Below are 25,863 nucleotides of genomic sequence, written 5' to 3'. Positions count from 1 at the left end.
AAGACGAGCCCTGAAACATTCCCCAACGACCCCACCCTGAGGAGCCGCTAGGGACATGGTCACTCCTCACCCAGAGCTGCCTGGGTGTGCCCTTTGCAACCACTGAAGGAGAAGAGGGTAGGACTGCCATCAGGGTGACCAGGGGAAGAAAGAACTCAGGGAGCCAGAACCACAGGGCAGAGCAAGCCCCCTAGACCCCGAGTTCAAACCAATCCAAGTCTCCACCTCGGTGGGAGCCTAAGAGCCTCAGGAGAATGCAGTCGGCCAATTATTTCTGAGCCCCAGAGACAGACATCAAGATCAAGCTAGTAAGATGTAAGTTAGAAAAGAAGCTAGAAACCACTTAAGCACCCTGGAACTGGGGGACTGGTGAAGTAAATTGACATTCACACAATGCATAATGCAGTTAAAATTACATTTTCAAAGAATAACTCAGAAAGCTAAATTGTTAAATATTTAAAAGCATTAATTAGAGCAACATAATCTTAGCTTTGTTTAAAAACCACAGGGTGCAAGATGAGAAGGAAATAAAAGTCTTCCCAGTCACTCTCGGGGGTGGAATTAGAGCCTGATTTTTATTTTCTTCCTACACTGCTATACTTCTCAAGCCCTCTAAGATACGAGTTTATGCTGTGCTCAATCATAAAACACACTTTGCGTTGGAGAGCATGAGAAGAGCAGTGAGGGGACTCCCGGCCGGCCCCTGCCCTCAGTCCGGTCTTGCTGCCATCTCCAAACAGATCTGAGTCCCAGGCCCACAAGAAAAGCCCCAGAGGAGGGGAGCAGGCCTGCGAGTGTGAAGAGCATGCTCCTGAAGGCAGCCGGAGGGATTCCACTCTGCAGGAAGCTCTCTGGATCCTGGCAAAGTGGAGTGCTCCCATCCCTTCAGCCTCTGGCTCCCTGGGGGCTTCTTCCGGTTTACGGCCCCTCCCTCAGACCCCTGACCCCAGCCCGATGACGCTGCGCCTGGGGGCACCGAGAGCTCGCAGCCCTTACCTTAGGCACCTCGATCTCCCAGACGGTGAGGTCGACCTTCTTGGGATGGGAGCCTGCCTGGGCATTTTGGAAACCGTCAGGCTTCCTGAGGCCACAGCAGCTGTCCACCGAATCCATGCTGTTCCCGTCCGAACCTGCAGGGGAGGAAGCAACACGCACAGACACACAGACACCAGCCAGAGCAGTTAATAACATCCAACTTCCAAACTCGCATTCCCAGGAGGCCCCCGCCCCTTGCCCCCTCCCTCAAACTTGGCAGGTGACTGTCAACTCGCAGTCTAGAAGGCTCAGAACAGCCCCCAATGAAAGGAGGCCTGGGGGTGTAGAGACACCTAATTTTAGCCTGTCACTTACAGTCCCACTTGCTGAATTGGCAGCCGCGCCCAGCACAGCTGCTGGAGCAGAGACAAGTGGTGAACTACAAAGAGAGCGACGCTGGCCCAGGAAGGGGGGCCCACGGGGGGGAGGGGGGCCAGCAGGTCCCACGGTCTCAGCAGCTGGAAGTAGGTCCCCATGGAGACCAACCCGTCACAGCTGGTCCGCACCCTTCCAACTACGCAGCCCCTCAGACGAAGGGCCCCTGGTCCCCAAGGCCCCAGGCCTGGGCACACAGGCGGTGGCCTTCCGCCAAGCAGAGCTAGAGAGAGTTCTCCACGGCCCTTATCCCGGACAGGGCCCCGCCAGAGAAGGTGACGGAAGGAGGCCCCCCTCCCCTCCGCTTAGGCCTGACTCGTGCCGCCCCTCTGAGTGCTCTTCTGGGCCCAGGGTGGGTCTTCGACCCCCGCTCAAAACCGGAGCGCAAGTTCGGTCCCGGTCCCGAGAGGAGAGAGCGGGAAGCGGGACTGGCTCCGACAGGGGCTGCTCCACTCCCGCGCGGGGTGTGCCAAGGGGCCCATCTCAGAAAACGGGGGCCACACCAGCTTCAGAGAAGTGGCTCTGGCTTCAATATGGAAGGCTCAACTGCCAGAAGGAGGTCGTTCCTCAGCGTCTACTAACTAGGTTATTTCCCACACCGTTTCTCCAAACCCTGACGGACACAGGCCCCTGACGAGCAATCCACATGCTACCTGGATGCCAGGGCGGCAGGCGCTGCTGCCAGCTAAGGACGAGTCCCCGTGAAGCGACTCCTTCAGCCCCGGGGGCCCAGACGCGCTTCACGCAGGGAACACCACCCCTTCGGAGAGAAGCCTGCTTAGCCGACCTGCTAGGACCAGAGGTGGCTGACGGGGGGCTCGGCTCATACACGGCCCCCAGCCACTGCCCGACGGAACAGGACGCGCCTGTCACCCCAGTGACACCTAGAGGCAGCTCCAACCACACCAGGAACTCCGGCAAGGCCGGCTCCACTCAGCTGGGTGGTCCCTGGGCCACTCTAAGCTTCGACTTCCTCGCGCCCAAGGCAGGGCTACTGAGGGAGAATGCTGGAAGGCTCGAGCCTGGAGCCGGGCATAGCCAGTGCTCAGTGGGTGGCTCCACCACGCTCCCACCTGCCATGCCCACGCCTCCCCGCTCACCACTCTCTCCCCTGCAGCCTGGACACATCTGAGTAGCTACTACAATCAAACTGGAGTCAGCATGGTGAGGCTGAGGGGCAAGAGGCAAAGGGAAACTCCTTTATTCCTAAAAGATTTTCACCCATTTTAAGATGCTTTAAAACAATTTTAAAACCCCTGAAGTTGGGTGCATCTTACGGTCTCTGGCTTCCTGCACTCGTGAGCAGCAGCATTTCTTTTTTCTTTTGGAGGTACACACAGAACAGCAGCGTCTTAACAATAGCATCTTACAGGTGACAACTTGTAGCGTGTGGTACACACCAGATGCTGCCGAAAGCAGTATTATTCCCAAGAGTCCCGACCTTCCAGGAGCCGCGACGGTAGGGAGTGGCTCCAGGACAAGCAAGCTGGATACCCACAGAGGGAATCCATGGCCTCTTTCCGTGAGATCAATGAAAATACCCCAGGGAAGCTGCAAAACCGGGGACAGGAGCTGCTGACCTGTCTACGCTGGGGTCAGCACTCGAAAAACCCAGTGGACACTTCGTTACCAAAGTGCCCCTTTCCCGGGGGTGGAACTGCAGCTGCACAGAAAGGAAATGGCTGAGGTTCTCTGCGAAGGAATAGGTGACAGCAACACGCAGGGAGGCGTGAGCCTCCCGCAAGGATTCAAGGCTGTGGCCATTCTCTGGGCACTTACCCCAAAAGAGCTTCTGGAGAAGGAAAGCAGGCGGAGACATGGGAACAAGCACATGATTAAAAGGAAATAAACCATAAAAAAAAGCTTACCCATCCTTGGTACTCAAGGGAATTAAAGCTGAGGAGGCCTCTCCTTTTTAGAAAAAAAGCTACTACGAGGTTAGCGTTTAAGAGAGAGACACACTCAGGTTAATGGGTGAACCCAACTTTGAGCTGGTTCCTTCGGAAGGACTGGGAAGGGTCCCTGGCTGACGAACCAAGTTACAGTTCCCGTGGCTTTGGGGTTCAGAGCAGCTTAACTTCTCAGTTACCCACCAGCTCTATGCCGTACCCCGACTTTCTGCAGGCCGGCTGGGACACAGCATTGGAGAGCGTCATTACTTGCACAAGGAGCAGAGGCAGGCCGGCTGCCTTTCCCGACCAAATAAAGGGAGACCCCCTGGTCCTCTGAGGGACACCCCAGGCCCTCCTACCTCCCGAATGATCTGCTTCCGCACCCACGGTCCATCCATCCTCAGCCCCCAGGTCCGACAGCTCCCCTTTCAGCACCCCGTTGCTGAAGGGCACAGTACTTTCTGGCAGCAGCGGGGTGGCAGCCTTGTCCCTGGGGCTGGAGGTGGTCTCTGTACAAGAGTCTTCGAGCCCCGAAGTGCTGACAGAATCTGAGCACTGCCCAGAGGAGGCCACGGAGGGGACACCCTGGCCGTTGCTGGACACGCAGGTGACACAAGCGGCATCTTCTGCCAGGATGCTTGCCTCGTCCAGTGACTCTCCAAGGGAGGCAGCCGGTGGAGGGCAGGGGGCCAGGGAGACGTGGTGCGCGGAGTTCTTTGGCTTCCTGTCCTTGGTGGGGCTGGACAGGGGGCTGGTCAGGCAGCTCACGTACGTCTTTGGTGGGGGCAGATCCTCTGCCGGCAGGTCTGCGGAGGGGAAGGCGGCGTCCACCGGGCCCGTGGCTGCCTCCGCTGTGGCCAGAGCAGGCTCCGCGGCATCCTGGCCCAGGGCAGCTCTCTGGTGGGCTCGGGCGCAGCTCTCCTCCTTCGGCCCTTGGAGCTGAGCGGCCGAGGCCGGATGCATCCGACCCGCGATCCTGCCCATCGTGGTGCTCAGCACCTCCTCGGTGGCCTCCAGGATCACTTTGGAGATGATCTGGAAGGCAGCCTGCTCGACCTTCTCGTTTCTGTCCAAGGTCTCTTCCTTGCCCAGCTCCCGGCTGAAGTCTCCGTCCCAGCCTCTGCTCCCCCTGACCCGGGGCGCTGGTGTCTCATCGGGCGTTGCCAGCTCCGAGTGGGCCGACTCCACGAAGCTACTCAGCAACTTCCCCACGGGGTCCTCGTCCACCGCCAGCAGGCTGCTCCCCTTCTCTCCCCCTCCTCCCAAGGGAGCCAGGCTGGGGGCTCTGCTGCTCGGCAACTCGGGGCCCTGCTCCCAGGACACGGGACCTTCTTCCGGCACGTTTTCTCCCGTCACCGCATCACCTGTGCCTTCGGCGCCACCCATCTCCCTGGTCTTCTCCCCAGGGTCCACCTTCTCTGCGGGGGCTGCAGACTGGCCCTGCTGGCACCGCCCTGCCGGCCTGCCCATCACGGTCTCTCGATTACACACCTCAGCTGCTTCGTGGGGGAACGGAACACCTTTTGGGGACAGCAGGGGACACTCTAGAGGAGCACACTTGGCTTCGTCACCCGTCAGAGCGAGCTCCACCCTTGCACTGTCCTCTTTGCATGGTCCTGGTGGAAACCTCGTGTCCGCGGTGTTGGGAAGGCCGCCCGAGGACTCTGATCGCCGGTAGGCCGGGTGTGCCCGCAGCAGGGCCGGCGGCTCCACAGGGGGCTTGCTGGCGGTGGGGAGCTCCCTCTCCGGCGGCTGGGCGGCACCGGGGGGCGGGGCCGCTGCTCCAGGACAGGGGTCCTCCGCGGGAAGCGCGTCCTCCGTGGCAGGGCCAGCCCTCAGCTTCACAGCGCTGGCCCCCATCTGTTTGTTGTGGCTGCTGAAGTGCTCTTTTTTACGAGAGAAAAACCACCACCAGCCGAGGAGCGCCAGCACTCCAGGCAGTGCCAAGGGGAAAAGTGAGCGGAACTGGATCGCCATCCTGGAGGCCTGAAGTAACTATACCTGCGAGAACAGGAGAGAAAAGGGGATGCTGTGAGAGCCAGGTAAGAGGATCCTGATGTGACTGCACAGCAAAGACAAACAGGTTATGGCAGAGCCTTCGCTCCCCCACTTTCCCTGACCCCGCAAGGAGCATCCCTCCCTCTCGGCACACCCAAGACTCTGGGTGATCCTTGGAGGTGGGTGGGCAGGAAGACACACCTCCCCCCACTTCTGCTCCCTCATCCATGCACACTCCCTTGAAACAAGCTGAGCCTTCTCTTGAAACCAAATCCCTTCCTGCATCACTTCTTTTTTTTTTTTTTGCGGTACGCGGGCCTCTCACAGTTGTGGCCTCTCCCGTTGCGGAGCACAGGCTCCAGATGCGCAGGCTCAGCGGCCACAGCTCACGGGCCCAGCCGCTCCGCGGCATGTGGGATCCTCCCGGACCGGGGCACGAACCCGCGTCCCCTGCATCGGCAGGCAGACTCTCAACCACTGCGCCACCAGGGAAGCCCTTGCATCACTTCTTGATGCCAAATTCTCCCTATGTTCCCCCAAGGGACTAGTTATGTTTAGTGCTTTAGTTCTCTAAACTCCCAGAGCACTTATCTATCCAGGTGGTGTTGGAGCATTTTTAAATACCAATGGAATCCACATGTACATGTCCCTCGCGTGCACCCCCAAAATCATGAGACAGTGAAATAGTAGTTACGCAGCAGTAAAGTCAGAACAGAGGATGAGTTAAGATTTTTAAAAGGATAGGGGAGGACTTCCCTGGTGGCACAGTGGTTAAGAATCTGCCTGCCAATGCAGGGGACAAAGGTTCGATCCCTGGTCCGGGAAGGTCCCACATGCCGCGGAGCAACTAAACCCGTGCGCCACAACTACTGAGCTCACGTGCTGCAACTACTGAAGCCGGCACACCTAGAGCCTGTGCTCCGCAACAAGGGAAGCCACTGCAATGAGAAGGCCGCGCACCACAACAGAGTAGCCCCCGCTCGCCGCAACTAGAGAAAGCCCACACGCAGCAATGAAGACACAACGCAGTTGCCCCAGAAAAAGGATAGGGTATACTCCAAGGCGAGGGACCAGTAAAACACACAGTGGCGTGGAGATACGGTCATGTTTGAGAGTCAAGTCGTTTACTGGGCTCGATGAGGGTCCTGCACCCGCTGCAGAGTCTGGACTTTTTCCTGTAGACAACAGAGAACCAGCTTTGGTCTGCAAGGCACACACACCAAACTGTGTCTCTAGCTTATTCTGGGAGCAGGACAAAGAGTATTAAGCGAAAGAAAGCTGAAGACCTAGAGTCCGTTAGATCCAGGTAAGCAGAAATAAGAGCCCAGAGGAAGGCGGGAGACACGTAAAGGAGACAGGGAACTGTTTTCTTCACCTGTAAGGTGGGGACACACCTTGTAAAGGATGGCTGGTATAAGATCACTTGAGATACGTGTTAATCATTGTAAAGCAGGTTAGCTCTCATTAGAGGTATGTGACAAACTTATTCTAGAATACACACTTGTATCCTCTGCCTCCCATACAGCAAATTTTATTCTGTCTGCAAAAACTGTAAGTCTTCTTAAAACCAAAAATCCTCCACTGATACGGTGAATTACTCCTTAATTGGGTTTGTGCTTTGTTGCAGAGATGAATGTAAATGCTTTAACAACTCTTATTTACTTATATCAGTGTTTAATTTACTTCTATCAATGTTCTCGGGAAAAACCAGAGCAGAGTTCCCCAGGTGGTTCTAATGTTCAGCCGAGGCAAAAAAAGTTCAACCACTGCACACACAAAAAAAAAAGTCCTGGAGACTCTGCTTCTCAAAGTGCAGTTTATGGACCAGAAGCACTGAGCATCACCTGAGAAACTGCTCTAAATACAGTATCTCAGCTCTACCCCAGACCATTTAACAAGACCAGCAAAGGACTCACAAGCAACATGACAGCTTGTGAAGGACTAGGAAAAGTGTTCTGCTCCAAAGTGAGGGGGTCGGGGAAGGGTGGGAGGGGTCATCTCCAGAAACTCCTTCATCTGTAAAAATAAACCTTCTTGCTAATATCTGAAGATGAAGCAATGGAATTGGAAAATACAAAGCAGAGTTAAACAATGGCCAGGGCTCAGAAGACTATATTAATCCCTTCAGGCACAAAACTCCAATGATGCTACCTTAGAACTTCAAATTCAAACACGGAACCTCACTAGATGCTTTCCCTTGCATTGCTTAATCCTCAACCACCGGGTTTGCAATATGCATTACCATCCTAAAGGTTAAAATAACTCCAGGTCACACAGCCACGAGGTTGAACTCAGGTTCTACTCCACATTAAATCTAGAACCCACTTTAATGAGTCTGTGCAGACGAGGCATTGTATAGGCCAAGGAAAGGAGAAGTTTGTACCCCTCTTAAAACTTGATGGCCCTATTTTTTGACCCACCTCCTCGAGTAATGGAAATAAGAACAAAAATAAACAAATGGGACCTAATGAAACTTAGAAGTTTTTCACAGCAAAGGAAACCATAAACAAGACGAAAAGACAACCCTCAGAATGGGAGAAAATATTTGCAAATGAATCAATGGATAAAGGATTAATCTCCAAAATATACAAACAGCTCATGCAGCTCAATATCAAAACAACAAATAACTCAATCAAAAAATGGGCAGAAGACCTAAATAGACGTTTCTCCAAAGAAGACATACAGATGGCCAAGAGGCACATGAAAAGATGCTCAACATCACTAATTATTAGAGAATGCAAATCAAAACTACAATGAGGTATCACCTCACACCGGTCAAAATGGCCATCACCAAAAAATCTACAAACAATAAATGCTGGAGAGGGTGTGGAGAAAAGGGAACCCTCTTGCACTGTTGGTGGGAATGTAAATTGATACAGCCACTATGGAGAACAGTAGAATAGAAAAACAGAATTACCATATGACCCAGCAATCCCACAACTGGGCATATACCCTGAGAAAACCATAATTCAAAAAGACACATGCACCCCAATGTTCACTGCAGCACTAATTACAGGTCATGGAAGCAACCTAAATGCCCATCGACAGATGAATGGATAAAGAAGATGTGGTACATATACATACAATGGAATATTACTCAACCATAAAAAGGAATGAAATTGGGTCATTTGTAGAGACGTGGGTGGACCTAGAGACTGTCATAGAGAGTGAAGTAAGTCAGAAAGAGAAAAACAAATATCGTATATTAATGCATATATGTGGAATCTAGAAAAATGGTACAGATGAACCTGTTTGCAAGGCAGAAATTGAGACACAGATGTAGGGAACCAATGTATGGACACCAAGGGGGGAAAGGAGCGGGGTGGCATGAATTGGGAGATTGGGACTGACATATATACATTATTATGTATAAAACAGATAACTAATGAGAACCTGCTATATATAGCACAGGGAACTTGACTCCTCTTTGCTGTACAGCAGAAACTAACACAACACTCTAAAACAACTATATCCCAATTAAAAAAAAACAAAACACCTTGATGATCCTACCCTATGACCCAAAAATCCCACACCTGGAATCTTTCCTTAAAAAAATACCACAGGCAGAGGCCTATATAAGAGTGCTCACCGGGGTACCATTTGAAACAAGACTCAAAGCAACGGCTGCTCAATCTATCGCAGACTCCATGGTCATACCAGTTTTGGAAAATGAGGCTGATTCTCCTGTACTGACATGGAAAACTTGCCATGATACAGAAAATAAAAGCGGTAGACCACTGTGGGTATGTGATGTCTATGTCCACATAATCCCATGGAAAAACTGGGAAGGATCCAGGCAGCCTTTCAGCTGTGGAAGAGGGGAAGGTTTGTACATTGATTTGTATCCTACAAACCCTCCCAAACTTGTTTTTTTCCTTATCTGCAAATAGGGATAGTCTTCCCTTCTTCCTTTTGGAAAGAGAGAGTTTTAAATTTCTTTAACAGAGATCCTCCAACTTGGCTGCCCACCAGCATCACTTGGGAGGCTTTTAAAATCTCACAGTGGTACCCAGAACAATTACATCAGAACCTGAGGGTGAAACCTGGGCATCAGGTTTGTTTTTTTTTTCCACTGTGCAGTCAAGTTGGGGAAGTCACTGTTCTGGAACAACCTGCACACGCCCGCAAAAAGGTGGTGGCAGATTATGGAGATTTGCTTTCTGTTCAACGTCCTTCACATAAAAATAAATAAATAAATAAAATGAAATGTGAGAAGGAAAAGAGGTTATGGGGGACGGGCACACTCAGGATAAGGCCCATTATCAGGAAATCAAGTCCCACCCAACAGATCACCTGCCACAGGAAGTGGGGCTGGGGTCTGAACGCAGGTTTTCTCCTCGTCAGTAAAGTTATATTCTAATTCCTTATTATTCTAATCCCATTTCAGCAGGGCTTATAGCTGTGATTCCCATAGTATTCCAGCAATTCTCTGCTCTCAGGTAAAAGACTAAATGGAATGGGATGGAGAGGAAGAAAAAGAATCCTATGTCTTAACTACCCATAGGGGGCAGTCTCCTCACTTTACACACCAAGGACCCAAGGCCACAGACTTACATGGGGGGGGTGGGTGTGTGTGTGTGTGTGTGTGTGTAAGGGGGGAGTTGCTACCAAGACATAAACTGCTTCTCAAAATAGCTGGAAGAAGCCCCCCCCCTTTGGAAGTAAAAGCCAATCACAGGGGTCTGCTCTCCAGCAGGTGTCCCCATCCAACCCCCAGGATCTCAGAAGCTAGCTACACTACAATAGGGCAGAGGCCCAACACAAACCACCAGTCTAGCTCTGGTTCTGCACTCCACGAGGTCCACACCGCGACCCAGACCACAGCCCACCACGTCCCTGGCCTCCCCTGCCACCTCATCTGTTCCGTTCCCAGCCCTAGTTCAGATTGAACGCACAGAACCAGCCGCCTGGGGCCATGACACGTGTTCCCTGCCTGCTGCTCTGTCCCCAGGGACACCGCTGCCACCTGCCCACCTAACCCTGCCAGCCGAGCTCGGTCCCCAAGAGACTGAGGCACAAGCCCCCGGATCCACCATCTATAGCCCCCCCACTGCCCCCCAACAGGCTACTCAGCTAATGACAGCTCAGGAGACACGTTCTGCTTCCAAGCCAGACAAATACCCCGTTGTTGTGCCAGAAGGGCCTCAGAGAAGGGGGGTGATGCTGCCACCGTGAAGCAGTGTCAGCCACCCCACAGGACCCTGAATGTCCCACCTGATCCCAGTGGCCACCACTCACCCCAGGGACTAGAGCTGGGGCGCCAGGAGCCACTGCTTCTACGTGGGGAGCAGCAGTGGCCCCTCTTCTCCACGCCCACAGGGACAGGAACCGCCCGACAGGGAGAGCTCCAGGCGCTTGAGAAAAGAAGTATGAGATCCCCAGAAAGAAGGGGAACACAGGGCTCGTGTACTTTTTCCCAGCAACCAGGGGACCATGAATAGCCTCAGGAGCCAGCTCCACCAAGAACAGAGCCAGGGGCCGCCGGGATCAGCAGACACCCCACCCAAAGGTGGCGGGTTCAGGAGGCTAGTGGGTTTCACCAAGGGCGCGGCGGCCTGGGGGCACCTCACGGGGAGCCCCACTTCTCACCAGTCAAGGAAAGTCCCTCACTTCCTCGGCCCTTCAACTTGGAAGGGCCCTACCTGAGCCAATTCACTCAGACAGACTTGTGCATCGGTAAGGCACTGTTTTCCCTGCTCCACCCGGTCTGATAGGCCTGGACAGGGGGTGCAGGATGTACCCACCTTCCCTGAATCCTGAAGGGGCTGCCTTCACACACACACACAGCGGCAGCCCTCACGAGGCCCGCTGCTACCTTCCTTCTCTGGGCACAGACTCATGTATGAGCTGCTCTCTTTGCCCTGGTTTTGTGTGCATGTGGGTTTTTTTTTTCTTTTTTAAACCTGAACCTCTGAAGAGGTTTGTAGTGGCATTTAACACTGGAGGTCTAACGGCCTTCACACTCGCTCACTAGTGAAGATGGCCTCCTCCCCCAGGGCCTCCCACCCCAGGCCCAGGACACTCAGGCGCAGGAAAAACCTTGCAGAAGAATGCAGAGCCGGCCCTAGCACTGGTGGGGAGGAGACCTGGCTATTTTGAATCTGGCTGCCTGCTTATTTTTAGCAGGTCCATTTGCTGGGAAATAGATGCAGGCTGGCTGGCCGCCCAGTGGTCACACAGAGCTCAACGCAGGCACGTGCCACAGCCCCACAGGCTGCAGCATTCACCTGGGTCAGTCCAGGTCCTAAGAAGACGTCTTCCTTCTCCCAGAGGAGCAGGCAGCTTCTCAGAACAGCTTACCTCTGGAGAAGTAATGGTCTCACTCCCAAGCGTGATGACCAGGGCAGTCACTGCAGTCTAGAGCCTTCTGCTAAATAAGAAGGCAGATCTTTGCGAGATTTGCTAAACAAGAAAACAAAGAGTGTTGGTTCCATTAAATCAATTTGGCTGTGGTTATTGTGGGAAAAGAGTTGCGTGTGATTAATGATGGTGGGGGGAAAAATCGACCCTAAAACAAGAGCTTAGGGGGCCAAGAGCCTTACAAGTCCAGTGTGGGCTTGGGCCTGGCCAGTGAAGCCAGATCTACTCTATGATCCGGGCCTTAGTTGCGGCATGCATGCGGGATCCAGTTCCCCGACCAGGGATCGAAACCAGGCCCCCTACAATGGGAGCGCAGAGCCTTACCAGCGGGCCACCAGGGAAGTCCCTACTCTGTGTTCTGAGTGGGCTTTTAAACACTCTCCAAGAAATCTGAACATTTCTTCCATTATTCCAGCATTACATGGTCACTTTTGCTGAAGACGGTCCCTGGGTGTTCACCAACAGGGGGCGCAAGACAGCCCATCTCTGGAGTGTCCAGCACATCAAATTCTTGCTAAGGGGCTTCCCCTCTTGAAGGGGGCCTTCCAAGGACAGGGAACAGCTACATGACTCAGAACCTAAAGCCTTGCTGCCACTGCATTCAGAGAATAACGGCAGGCTGCCGGCTAGGCCCATGTCGTCCCCCACCTGCCCCCCACCCCAGAGGAAGGCCACATACACAGAGGTCTTTACAAGACTCCAAGGGTGTCTCTGGGTTTGTATAGGATGCATTTACCCAATTCCTCAACAGGTTGAGCTTCCGCACATACAAATACGTTTAAGTCGCTGCAAGAAAACGCTGCTGGCCACCAGAAGCTCACAGTCCAGATGGAGGAATCGCTCTGTCTCTCACACACAGATGCACCGAGCTGAGCCTGACTTCGGAAGTGGGCAAAGAGAACACAGGAGGCTGTCTCAAGGAAGGCCATGACTTCCTTAGGCTGTAATGGTGGGCTAACAGCATAAATTAAGGTTCTAAACCCAAGATGCCTGGGGGATGGAGCGGGCAGCAGGGTAGAGCAGGATGAGTCCGGGAGCTGGAGCCGAATCGCTGGCAGGGCCGGACAAATGGTGTTTGACCTCTACTGTCAGGACAACGGGAAGAAGCCGTGGCAGCTGTGGCACGGCCAAAGCAGAGCAGGTCGCAAGAGGCAAAGGCCTGAGCTGCCCCCGAGGGGGGACTGCAGTCCAGGACTGGTGGCCACTTAAGGCACAGGGGGCCCCTGAGCACTGGAAACGTGACCAGTGTGACTGGGGGACTGAATCTTAAAGTTTATTTGATGTTAATGTAAATCTAAACAGCCACATGCAGCTGGTGGCTACCCAGTGGACAGCGCAGTGCTAGGTGGTATCCCCGAAGACCTAAAGGAAACACAAGGGCTGGATAAACGCTGCAACAGCCAGCGCCTACCTTGCTGAGCAGAGCATGGTCCTGCCCCTGGGGGTGGGGGACGATGGTGAATTGGGCCACTGACCCTCAGCAGCATGGCTGGGGCCCAGGGATCACAGCGCTGGGGCCATGCCTCAGGCGGCTGGTCTCGCCCAGCCGTGTTCACAGGGTTGTTACCTGCATCCTTAGGGGGCCTGGATGGGCTGTGACTCATGTTGGTACCCTAAAGACTCCAAATTAGCTCACAGTGAGGACTGTCCCCCACACCCTCCATTGTGATGGCCCAGCACAGCGGCCAGGGGAGCTAGACCAACCACACTGCCCGTTCTGGGTGGACCAGCTGTCCCACGAAAGTCACGGAACACTTCCAGTCTGCTTTCCGGGAGACCAGAGGCTTCGCCCAGTAACATCTGGGTGGGAGAACCTGCTCACTGAAGCCTCCTCCAACCAAAGCGGAAACTCGGGGTCCAGTACCTGAGCTCCAGGTAAGAAGAGTCAGAAGCAAAAAAATCCCATCTGGACATGTTCTCAAATGAAGAGCTCTTCCTCCTCCAGCTCAACTGAAAATTAAACTTCCACTTAGGAAAACTCGAGAAATCAGGGACCCACACAGGGTTAACTGCCCAACCTCTCTCCTCCTCCTCTGACCAAACCCACAGCCATCCAGTCTCACCAGGCTTCAGATGATATGGGAAAATCAGCATCTCCTACAAAGGACTTCCCATTGCTTCCCTTGCGGGTAGGGATGTGGTTCTTAAAAACGTGAACGACTATGTCACATCCATCCTGCCCCTTATCCCTGGCTCCTGGCAACCTTCTTGCTTTACAAGTGAATTCTGACAGGTTTCTGAGGACAGTGATAGAGCAGGGGCCAGGAAACTGTTCCCAGGCACATGGAGTTCCCACCCATGACCACAGAACACAAGACTGCCCAAAAGGTATGCAGGTGTGCTCTGACAACACGCTCACCTGAAAGCTAATAAGGACGGCATGTGCCTTCAGAAGGAATCAGAAAAGATGCTGCTATGAGGCCAAAGACCCTTCCCACCACCATCTCGGGTGGGAAAAGCAAAGAGGTAAGACAATGGCTTTCCAAATGGCAGACAGTGCAATATGACCAACTCAGAAATCCCATAAAGGCACATAACGTAATTTCTACTCAACAAACATTCATCGGTACCAACAGCGTACAAAGCTCGGTGCGACGCAGACAGGAATCAACAAACGCACTGCCCTCTTTCAAGACTTTCAATTTCTTTGGGGGCAAAACCCCCCAATGACCTCTTCTCCAGTGGGCCTGGTACTGCCACCCTCTGCCACAGCCCAAAAGTCAGGCAAATGTCCTGGCTGGGCCAGGGGGCGGCGGTAGGAGCCAGACACCCCAAATTAGGATGTTCTAGTGTCCTGGGGTGAGAGATGAAAGGACGTCAGCCTTAATGGCAGTGCCATGGGAGCCAAGGGGGGGGGGTGCCCCCTTCAGCATGCAGACTTTCATTCTCACCACGACTTGGTACCCAGGTCCAGATCCCCTCTCATTTCAACTACTCCTGAAGTAAAGCCCGGCCTTTTGCTGGCGTGGCAGAAGGGACCTGGGGGCCTGGTTGTCTCTGCCGTCTTTCCACCAACCCTCAGCCTTCAGCTGCACAGCTCCGACCCCTGCCTTCAAAGGGGCTTGTCCTTGGGCACAGATCAGCGTGCTTCTGGTTGGCTGCCCACCCTCGCACACTTTCTCACCAAGACGAGGGAGTAAAACAAGAAAGGAGGGGGCACCAATCCAGGAAGCAACACAAGAGAAGGGGAGAAGGAAGTCCCAGGATGCAGGGGAAGCAGAGCCAGGGGACCGGGGATGCTTCCCAGGAGCGACTCAGAACTGCTGAGTCTGCAGTAAGTTTAAGCACGAGAGGAGCTTCCCGAGAGGAGCTTCCGGGCAATCTTCCGGGCAATCGACCCACAGTGGCCAAGGCCCAGGGGTGAGTCAGAGAACTGGTGAGACATACAAAGAAAACCAAGCTAAGGAAACAAAGGAAATTAACTAGGAGAAGAGAAGGGAGGGGGGAGACAAGAAGGGAAATAGGATTGCAGCCATAGCAATATTTAGATCACAACACTGTCATGTGACCAAATGTTGCGTTACCTCTATACTGAGAGGATGAGGGGGGAAAAGTGTAGGAATGGGCCAAGTCCTTATCTTGCAGAGCAGAAAAACAAAACATAATATTTTTAAAAAGGAAGGAAGGAAAAAAAGGAGTAGTATACTACTTAGAAATCCAGTCAGCCCTCCCTATCTGTGGATGCAGAACCCGAGGACAGAGACTGCAAGGGATTCGAGCATCCGCAGATTTTGGTTATCTGCAGGGGTCCTGGAACAAATGCCCCAGGAGACCAAGAGCCAACTGTGTAGAGGTAAATGGCAGGGAGGACGGCTGCCTCTAGAAGAGAACAGGACAGGGTGGGGAAGCACTCCAAGCGAAGGGCTGTTCTTTCAAAGCTTACCAGAGTCAAAAGTCAAATCTGTGTACAAGCAACGCTTTGACAGAAAATTAATACATTCTTAAGTATTACCTACAATGGACGCTCTCCTACCATACAACTTTATGTTTCTTGTTAACCATTATAACAAACATGTATTAGTGCCAATTCATTTTTTTTTTTTTTTTTTTCCGGTACACGGGCCTCTCACTGTTGTGGCCTCTCCGTTGCGGAGCACAGGCTCCGGACGCGCAGGCTCAGCGGCCATGGCTCACGGGCCCAGCCGCTCCGCGGCATGTGGGATCTCCCCGGACCAGGGCACGAACCCACGTCCCCTGCATCAGCAGGCGGACTCTCAACCACTGAGCCACCAGGGAAGCCCCCAATTCAACTATGCACAAACTTATACTGCTTTATTTTCCCATAATAACTGATACCAATCTTCCTTCAGAAAACCCCCAACTGCCCCGCTGACATACAGTAACACTCAGAAAGAGAACATGCTTACTGACAGCTAGACCCTTTCAGAGACGAGGCGTATGATCCCCCCACCCCGGTGAGGTCACACCAGCATCAGGCAGCAGAACCCCCCAGGGCTAGCCATTTAATTAAGATTTTAATACCCACAGCGAGCCAGGTTCCACTGGGGTTGGGGGCAGGGAGGTGGGGGAGCCCTCCGGAAGCAAAGGTGGAAGGAGGGGTAGGGAGTCACATTTCAGATGAGATAATACCGCAAAGAAGCCGGAACCTGCAGCCTCCCTCAACAGATTCAGACAGCTGAGCCCTAGGCATCCCCTGCACGTAATGAATTAACCATACTCCTGTGCATCCAGGATGGTACTAGTTGGGAGAGCTGAGAAAGCCAATCACTTTCTGTGTTGCGTAGATTAAACGAGGAACCCAGGCTGACGAAGGCTGGATAAAGTGTGCCTGGGAGAGGGGGAGCTTTAGACAGAATGGTCAGGGAAGGTCTCTCTGCAGAGGTGGCAGGAGAGTGAACAGCAAGGAGCGGCTCTGCCAAGATCCTGAGAGGACAGGGAAAGGAGAGGGGGAGAAGGCTCCAGCGGGGAGAAGACGTGCCAGCAACCTAAGGCAGGAACAAGCCTGGCTGACTCAAGAGACAGCAAGAAGGGGAGGCAAAGACGAGGCTGGAGGGCTGCTGCCAGAGAAACTGCTCCCCAGCATCGCTGCGCAGAAGCCATGCTGAAGGTTACGAACCTGGAAGACCAGGTTCACCCAACTCCCTCCAGAGAGGGGGACCGACTTGCCCGAAAAGCCAGGGGACTGTAGTTTCTGAATGAACAGAAGTCGACTGCAGCGTCCGCTCCAGGACAGAGTGCCTCTGTGGCTGGTAGCATGGCAGGCACGTACTGTGAGCCAACAGAGGTTCGCTCTGAGTTCTCAGCGAATGCATCTGCCAGGAAGCCCTGGGGTCGTTAGCCCTGGAGGACCGCAGCTAAGCCCTCACCCACAATGCCTCCACACCCTCAAGTGCATCTGTCCCAATAAGGTGGCCCAGCCCCCCTCCGGGGGTGGGGGTGGGGTTGCGGATGGAGGACAGAGACAGACAGACACACACACAGAAGTCCCTGCCACTTCTTTGAATTGGACTTTGCGAAAACAACCTTGTTCTCCAGCCAACGTAAACCATAGGCAACAGAGGACCTTATATGGCTCTAAGCTTTCTTAATCAGAAACAAGAGAGATGGGCTGGAGCTGGCAGCTCCAAGTTAGAGGAAAGAAGGGACAAGAAAGGGGGGAGAATGGAGGGCAGCGAGGAACAAAACTTGTTTGTCAGACCCCTTTTTCGTATCTCTTCAGCCTCAGTGGCTTCCCAGTAAGAATTCCTGCTGAAGGGCATGCGTTTGCCTTCTCTCGTGGTTTTATTTTGGCTTAAGTCAGAGGATGCCAGTTATGAGGCTGCCGCGGATTCATAGTTTTACAGAGTTTTTAGTGGCCTGTCCTCAGGCTGGGTGACTTCCCACGAAGACAGAACTAATGTGATTTCCTGAGAAATCGGCTGCTGGGTCGTCCTTCCCTAGGACAGCAATCCTGACCTAGGAGTGCCGGCTCACTGGGCTGCCTCGGTCACATGCCCGCCTGGCCCGGGAGGCAGGGGTGGGTCCTTGTCACAGGTCCAGATAGAAAAAGCAGCCCAGGGACCTCTTAAGTGACCGCACACACATACACACCCCCCATGACAGTCTCTAGGGTGGCTTTATTCTCCTTCCTCCCCTGATTAGGAGAGGCAGCAGCTCTGGCACCAGGACCTGCCCCGTACACTGAAGCCACATGCACTTGGCCCTCCTAAAGGATACCACCTGCTAAAAATAGCATGATAGCACATGCTTGGCTGGGCGGGCCTCACCAAAGTCAAAGGACAAAGCAAGGAGGTTAGTCTCAGCATGGCCTCTCCTCACTAGAGACAGAGCTCACGCCCATCCCAGTGCAGCTCAGGGCAAGCCACTCCCATCTCTCAGGAGGGGCAGGAAGGGGGAGGGGCAGGAGATCTGTCTTCCCAGCCAAGGCTGGAGGGAAGGGGGGGGCAGGGCAGCATGCTGAGAGCTGAGGGCTGGGCTTGAAGGGATCCTGCTGCCTGCTCCAACAGGGAGCAAGCCAAGCTACTCTCAGGCGATGGCCTGTTGAGGCCAGGGGATGGTCTCGAAACCCTGTGTGAGGTCTGACAGGCCACACTACTACTAGCCAGGGAATGAGTGACTTCAAGGCTGCCTTTTCAACCAGGTGATCAAACTAAGCCAGTCTCGAGAGCAGTTTTCCAGGCCCTAAGGCATGGTTATGCAGCTGGAAGGCACTGGACGGTTGCGTAATTCTGATAAAACACTTGCCTTAAAGATCCTTAACTTCTGTTTCCTGTAAAATGATAACATCCAAAGAAATGGGATACAAATACCTCCCTCCTAGGGCTGAATGAGGCTGTAATGACCTAACAGTCTGACTCAGTTTGTGGGATTTTATTCTTTTAAAAACCCAGTTTCACTTTCTGGATGAGGATGGAGGGGTAATGGGGCAGTTAACAAGAAACAGCCTCTAAGCAGGGAGCCAGAGATACTGAACCCTCATCTAAGCCCCAAGACAGCCCAGTCCTGTGCCCTAGGATCAGCTTACCTTCCTTAGGGCCTCTGTTTCCACATACACAAACTAGAAATTCTTTTTTTTTAATTAATTAATTTATCTTTGGCTGCACTGGGTCTTCATTGCGCACGGGCTTTCTCTAGTTGCTACTCTTCATTGTGGTGCATGGGCTTCTCATTGCAGTGGCTTCTCTGGTTGCGGAGCACGGGCTCTAGGCGCGAGGGCTTTAGTAGTTGTGCCTCGTGGGGTCAGTAGTTGTGGCTCGTGGGCTCTAGAGTGCAGGCTCAGTAGTTGTGGCGCACGGGCTTAGCTGCTTCTCAGCATGTGGGATCTTCCCAGACCAGGGCTCAAACCCGGTCCCCTGCATTGACAGGCAGATTCGTAACCACTGTGCCATCAGGAAAGTCCACAAACTAGGAATTCTTAACCTCATAGGATTGAGAGAGAATAAAAAGGGAATAACGTGCAAAAACCCTGCCAAATTATCAGGTATACGGTAGGTACTCAGTAAGTGTCTGTTATGCATCTTCTGCTGTTGGGGTCCAAAGAAAGAGTTCACATTATATGCCAAAGGCCAGTCTAGTAGGGTTCAAACTAAGCACACGCAGGACTAGATGAGGGGCATCTGGAAATAGAGCGCACTCCCCAGAGCCGGCTCCACACCAACACTTCGGGATCCCCACTGGGGACCAACTCTCCCCGAGGCCTTCAGTAAAGCCAGGCCTCCTAACACTGAGATGGACCGGAGGAGCAGAATGAAAATGACGCTTGTCCGCAAGGTGTCTGCAACCTGGTTCAGCAGAGGGCCCACACTGAGACCTGCAGGAAGTCATCAGGTGAGTGAAGGACCAAATAGCAAGTCTCCTGACGTAACGACCAAGCCAGTGAGCACTGGCCTTGGAGAAGCAGCGAGGACCTTTACACTGATAAACAGGCTCTCAAGCGAAAACGGCTTTCCAAAGGCTTAGCGTCTGGCCCCTTCACTTCACACTCCCATCCCCAGAGCCCTCACTACACTCCTTTCTCAAACTGTTTCATAATTGATCACTGCCCTCCAAGCTGGCAGACCGGAACTTGCTCTGAACATGCCATGGAGAGGACTGATAAATAACTTGTCACCAAAGCTGTTGGGTGTGTGGAATATGGAAGACTAAGCCCAAACACATGATGCTTTACAAGGCGAGACAATGAAGCTTTTAGAGTTGGGCAAAGAACTAAGTCCAGTGCTGTCCAACAGAGCTTTATGTGATCATGAAAATGTTCCAGAACCTGCACTGTCCAGTACTGCAGCCACTGGCCACATGAAGCTACTGAGCACTTGAAATGTGACTACTGTCACCAAGGAACTAATTTTTTAATTTTACTTAATGCTTTAAAAAAGTTATATTTAACTAGCTACACATAACTAGTAGCTACCCTATAGGACAAGGCAGCTCTAGACCCTCAACCCTAAAGACAGACTGAGGAGAATAAAGATATTGTAAAAAATAAAAATATTTAGTACAGTAGCACCTTAGAGTTAAATGAACTTCAAATGCACCTAAAACAGTGGGTTGTCATTTTTTTCTTAGACTTCGGCTTGTACTACCCAGGCACCCCCAGCCCAAACACACCCTGCCTCCCATACACAACCTGCGGCAACTCTACCTCCCAGCAGCCTAAGGGGCTGACTAACTCCAGGGGTTAAGATTGTGCTCTTAGGGGCACAGTCTGAATGCCTTTGGTGTTGACCAATCTTCTTTCACCAGCTAAAGAAACTAAGACCCTGAGGGCCAACAGACCTGCCTGGAACCCCAGCCAGGTTTCAACCCTGAAAGCGGCACCCAGATCTCAACCTCCACTCCACCCACAACCCCCAATCCAGGGCTCTTGATAGCTAAGTCCAGGGTGAAACAAGCCTCATCAGCCCTCAGCACTGCATACCTTTACTTCCAGAACTCTTCTGAGGCCCTGCTTTGTTCCTAAGTACACGGGCCTCAGTGAGGACCGGCTAAGTGAAGGCAGCCAGGCTGTACGACCAGATGGGGACAGAATGTTTACTGTCAACTGTTGCAAACTTATCAAACCGAGCTGCAGAGACACTCAAGATGGCAAGAACTGGACAGAACAAAGACCACTTAGTAGAACCATTTAGGAGGAGGAAAAGGACACCTCGAAAGTTCCTTATAACTGAAAGCCAGTCCTCAGAATGCTGAATGATAACACACATTCCTTTACTGCAACAATCTGCTTAGAAAGCAACAGAAAGATTAGGTGAAAAGCCCATGGACTTGATGACTCCTTGTCCTTCTCACAAAAGCCCTCTAGTTCAAGTCCAAACCCACACTTGTCGGTTTCTCTATCCCTCTATTTGTATTTTTTATTTGCCACTGAAACAATCCCGAATGAACTCTAGCTTCACCCTCAACTGCACTCAGAGGTGTCAGGATTAAAGGATTAGGGAGGCGTTTGCTTGTAACTCACCTCCCAGAGTAACTATCAAGGAAGAGGTGTCCCCTAAATTTTAGTTTCCATGTCCCCACCAGCTATTTTTCCAGCTACTCTGTCCTACCCGAAACACTGTCACTGTTTTACACGGCCCAAGTTTAAAACTAGGTACGAGGGCCAGCAGGTTTGCTCGGTGGAAATGCCACACACAATGGGTACTTGATGTTAAACGATCAAAGGTGAAACCTGTGTGAGACATTACACCAGAAAGGGATGTGGAAGAAACAACCTGCCCTAGAAATGAAGGTTTAGGATTAAAATACATCCCACAAAGATCAGCAACTCAAATAGCATGAAATGATTTCAGTGGGATAAGAGGCCCGTAAGGACCCACCACCACCTGCCCAGAGCAGAGGGAAACTCCCTAGAGGGGTAAGCTGAAGGTACTAAGTCACACCCAAAACTTCCCCACAAGAGCACAGCGGTCCAGACTGCAGAGAAGCCCATTCATTCTAGACTCACAGGGAAGATGAGGAAGGAGGAGCCTGGGGAGAATGGGCTGGAAGGCACCAGCTCACCAGGCACATGGGGTGCTGTAGGCTTGAGCCAGGAGGCTGGCTGGCAAAGTGTGGGGAAGCCAATTTGTTTTCCCCCTCCTTCCAACCAAGTTTCCAGGTCAGAGGTTGGGGAGTAGGGTACTTTTATTAGAATTCAAGTCACTTAACAGATTCAAGGGAAACTTAAAGTCAGTCTCAGAGACTCTTTAAGAAAGAGGGAAAAAAAAGAAATCAATGCTTGAGCACCCATCATGTACCAGGCACAGTGCCATGCCCCACGAATATTATCTTAATTTGTCTTTAGGATGGGAGAACACTGAAAAGCCTAAAACTAGCCTTCACCCACAAACGATGGTTATGACCTGGCCTGGGTTCAAAGCCCAAGAATAACTGGGGTTACCAGGTAGAGCAAAACAAATGACTTTAAAATATTGATGCTGAGCAACCTTATACTGGAGACACATCCCCGTGGCACCTGAGCAGCCACTTCCAACAGACACCTTCACTGCCACCCTGCAGTGGCCAAGTCTGAGTGTGCTTCCTAGAAACAGCTGGGAGGAGGAAATGATATTCACACAAAGGGCTCCAGCTAGACACTCACAGGCTGGGAGGGGATCAGTTACCTGCAACTTCTGGGCCATCACCTGACAAAACATATGACAATAGAGCCTATTTAATCCAGGTAGGCACAAAGGCTTCAAAGATTTGCATACTTGTAGGACGCAGAGAACCTACTCTAGCCTAGGGCCATTCTTCATCCGAGAATATACCCAGGAATTACTACCCAGAACCCACAAAACTAGTTTTGAGGTTCAAGAGGAAAGGTTCAACACAAGTCAGAAAAGCTCCCCCAAAATTACTTCACTTGCTTCCAGTGCTGAGAAAATCTTAAATAATCAGCAGGTGAACCACCTGAACTTCAAGAAAAGAGGAACTGATAAATGGTCAAATCATGCTGCCCTCTCTGCATTTCAAAGATGCTCTGTACCTTTAAGAGCTAAGAGGGTGGGTGGTGCTTACTAAGAGCCCAAACTTCTAAATAGAATTAAAAAAAAAAAAAAAAACACTAATCCGGGAAGGACTTAGTTACAATAACAGGGTAGCAAAGTAAGGTCACTAGCTGCCAGAATTAATAGCTTCTTGTGAATGGTGCTTCTTGATCAATAATTTCGACAAAGGGGGTGGGGGGCTTGGATAGCAAACCAACAGATATGACTGTACCAAGTGTCCAGCAACCCAGATTTCCTGCAGGAAATCAATTTAAACACCAAGCAGCCTGAACTTCATAGGGGAAAGATGGCTAGTTGAACCTAATTGTCCTGCCCACACACCCTACCCGACTTGAGAAGCCTCCTCTCACACCTGGAGTTAAGTGCACCGGGTTTGTGTTAGTAGAGGCCGGGGGGCAAGAAGGCGCCAGCCAACCTCTGCATCTCCGCGGAGAAGGGAGACCGCGAAACGCCCAGGGCTTCCAAGAAGTCCCAGGTCTATTCGGCACCACCCAACACACCAACAGCTCCTATCCGTCTCTTGTGCCTTCCTTGGAGGGAAAATGGGAGGAACCGCACCCAAGGGCACAAAACAGTAAAACTGGCGAAAGCCTGCCCAAACACACTTTGATCCAGAACCCCGAAACCAGCGTGGTCCCTCCGGCCCGAGTACCAGAAGTGGGTGCAGGCGGAGCCCGACACGTGACCCACAAACCCGCGGGCATTAAGTCAGCGGGCACACGGGACAGGACAGCCTCCGCCTCTCCGACACCCTTTAAGGGGCTGCAAAAGCTAATCCTCTTGAGAGACACCAAGCCTTTCACATCGGGACCCTAACTCGGTTCAAACCGTTTCCCTCCGCCCGCAACAAGGTTCCAATCACGACCTATCTCCTAGCTCATCCTCCCGGCTCTGCAAACCGAGCCCCTTCCCCTGGTTCGCCGCACTGAACTCCCAGGGGCAGAGCGACCAGCTCCAGTCTGCCACCGCCGGCCTCGATGGGGAGCACCCCCGGGCGATATAAAGGGGCCCAGAAGTTGGGTGAGGTTCCTGAAGTGACCAATTCAACTCAGTGGGGAAGGAGTGCCCGCAGGCCTTGGGACACTTCCTCGCCCTTGTGAGCACCTGGCCCTGCCCACAGCCCGCCCGCCGGCGCCTCTCCCGGCTCAGACTGGGTACACAAGACCTTTGAAAAGTAAACGCGTGTGGGGTTGGGCGACCTTGGGTGGAACGCACTCAGGTCCGTCTCTCGGGAGAGTGTGTGCGCTCGGGGAAAGTTAAGCCGCAGAGGGGTATCCCGGGCGTCGCGCCCTCGCTTCCCGCCCCCGAGGATGGTGACGCGCGTAGGGGACACCGCGCGGCTGCGGAGCGCGGCCCCAGCCAAGCACAAGCGATTTGTCAGCAAGAACCCGGCGGAGAAGGACGAGGGGGCGCGCAGGCGACGAAAGAGAAAAGGCCTGCTTGACAGCAGGCGACGGGCCGGAACCCCTCTGCACGCCCTCAGCGTCGGGAGCCTCGCACCCCGTGAGTCCTGGAGCACGCGACGCACCCTGCACCTGCACCCTAGGATCACCATCACCCCAACGGCGCCGCCCTCGGGGCCCCGGCAGGTGGTCCCCAGTTCAGCCGCTCCCTGCGGCCCCAACTTACCAGCTCCTCGGCGACCGTCAGGATGCAGAGTCCTCGCGCCGCCGCCGCCCCCTGGCCCCTCGGCCCCCGCCTCTGCCCCGCCTCAGCCCCTCTGCCAGGCCGGTCCCGCAGCGTTGCACTCTGGCCGCTCCCCCACGTGCTCGCCCAGACCCGTGGAACACAGAGACATTAAATACTGAGGACGCGCAGAGACGTGCCCGCGGCGCGACGCAAGGCCCCGCCCCCCGCCCTCGTGCCCCCGCGCCTTCCCGGCTCACCTGCGCGTGCGCGCCGCCGGCCGCTCCCGCCAGCGCCTCTGCCAGCTGCGCCAGAGGGGGCGCGGTCTAGAGTGTTCCGCCAACATCCCGCCCCCGCCGCCCGCAGCCGGGCCTTGCTCAGGCTCTCGCGAGATGAGCTGTAATCTCGGCTGCGCTCGGGAGAGAGGCCTGGCTGGAGTCTTCGGAACGCCCCTCGCTCCTCCCCCACCTACGAACCTCGAAGCTCTGGACCCCTCAAGACCTGCGCGAGTTCGCCCGCCTCGGGTGTGGGAGATTTCGAGGGGCCAGTTAGACCGTCTGCCTGCCTCTGTATAGAGAGGCCCCTGGAAAAGGCAAAGGGGCAAGTGATGCGCAGGGCTCCTCTTGCCTCCCTTGCCTATATATACTATATATTATAGATAGAATATAGATCTATATTATATAGGTATATTCACTGTAATTCATCATTACATTGTACGCATGATTTAGTGATATTAATAACTGCACGATAATAGCTGCGTAATGGGAGTACGTGGCACCACTCAGATGCGGCATTCTTGCGCATTTTCACAACTTGGTGATGTCAAAGTGAAACAAACTTTCCTCCAAAGGGGGTTGGGTTTTGGAATAATTCCTGCCAAGAGATAGTCATCATGATCTATCAGTGACTCCCTGAGGAAACTTGAGAAAATAAATTGCCCCCAAACAGGTGGACAGGGTGGGGGTTCCAGCTGGCCAGAGACATAGGGACTTTAAGTGAAAAGAGATCATGCTAAGAACTATTACTTGGGAACATGGTTAATCCTAACTAGTTATCAAATGCAAATTTAAATGATGATGAGATACCTATTGAGTTTAAGTTCATATGTGTATATGAATCCCAATTGCATGGTGTGATTAGGGACATGAAGGAAACAATCAGGAAAGAAATAACAAGAGACCTATTTTAGGTTCTGTGGTTCAAAAAGGCCTAAGGTGAGACTTAAACTGAAACCTGCTTGATGAGAAGGAGCTGGCCTTGCAAATTGTACTTGAGAATAAGGGTTGGGGAGTATTCCAGCAGAGGCAGCAACACTGCCTGTGTTGCAGGAAACAGCGTTTGGTGAACTAGATTGGTGTGGATGGACTACAGTGAGGTGGGGAGAGTGCTAGAAAAGAAGGTTGGAGACTATAAAGGCAGGAGGGGTTTTTTGGGGGGGCAGGGGGTGTGAGGGAAGTGGACCACTTTATAAACCATAGTAAAGCTTAGATTTTCTTCTTCTCTGTTTAGCTCCCAGGCATACTTCTACCCCAGGGCCTTTGCACTTGCTATTCTCTCCAACTGGAATATTCTGCAGAGCTCAACTCCCTCATTTCTTTCAAGTCCTTTGCTCAAAGATCACCTACTCAGTC

General features: G+C 52.9%; 1 protein-coding gene across 2 annotated transcripts in view; it reads right to left on the bottom strand.

Annotated features, from left to right (window-relative positions):
- The window catches only part of AKAP1 (A-kinase anchoring protein 1), a 32,492-nt gene extending 7,921 nt beyond the window's left edge, over window positions 1–24,571 (bottom strand). The window contains exons 1-3 of one of the 2 annotated variants that reach the window (XM_067717304.1): window positions 24,493–24,571; window positions 3,662–5,303; window positions 997–1,130 (exon numbers count right to left, since the gene is read on the bottom strand). In XM_067717304.1, coding sequence (XP_067573405.1) covers window positions 997–1,130; window positions 3,662–5,279 — 1,752 coding nt within the window. In that variant the 5' untranslated portion in view covers window positions 5,280–5,303; window positions 24,493–24,571. Of the gene's footprint in view, window positions 1–996; window positions 1,131–3,661; window positions 5,304–24,235; window positions 24,460–24,492 lie in introns of those variants that run through there. The other variant, XM_067717303.1, reaches the window with a different exon arrangement.
- Window positions 24,572–25,863: the final 1,292 nt, after the last annotated feature.

Source organism: Pseudorca crassidens, chromosome 19 (assembly GCF_039906515.1).
Source record: "Pseudorca crassidens isolate mPseCra1 chromosome 19, mPseCra1.hap1, whole genome shotgun sequence".
Taxonomy (NCBI): domain Eukaryota; kingdom Metazoa; phylum Chordata; class Mammalia; order Artiodactyla; family Delphinidae; genus Pseudorca; species Pseudorca crassidens.
This window is presented reverse-complemented; position numbering and strand designations above follow the sequence as displayed.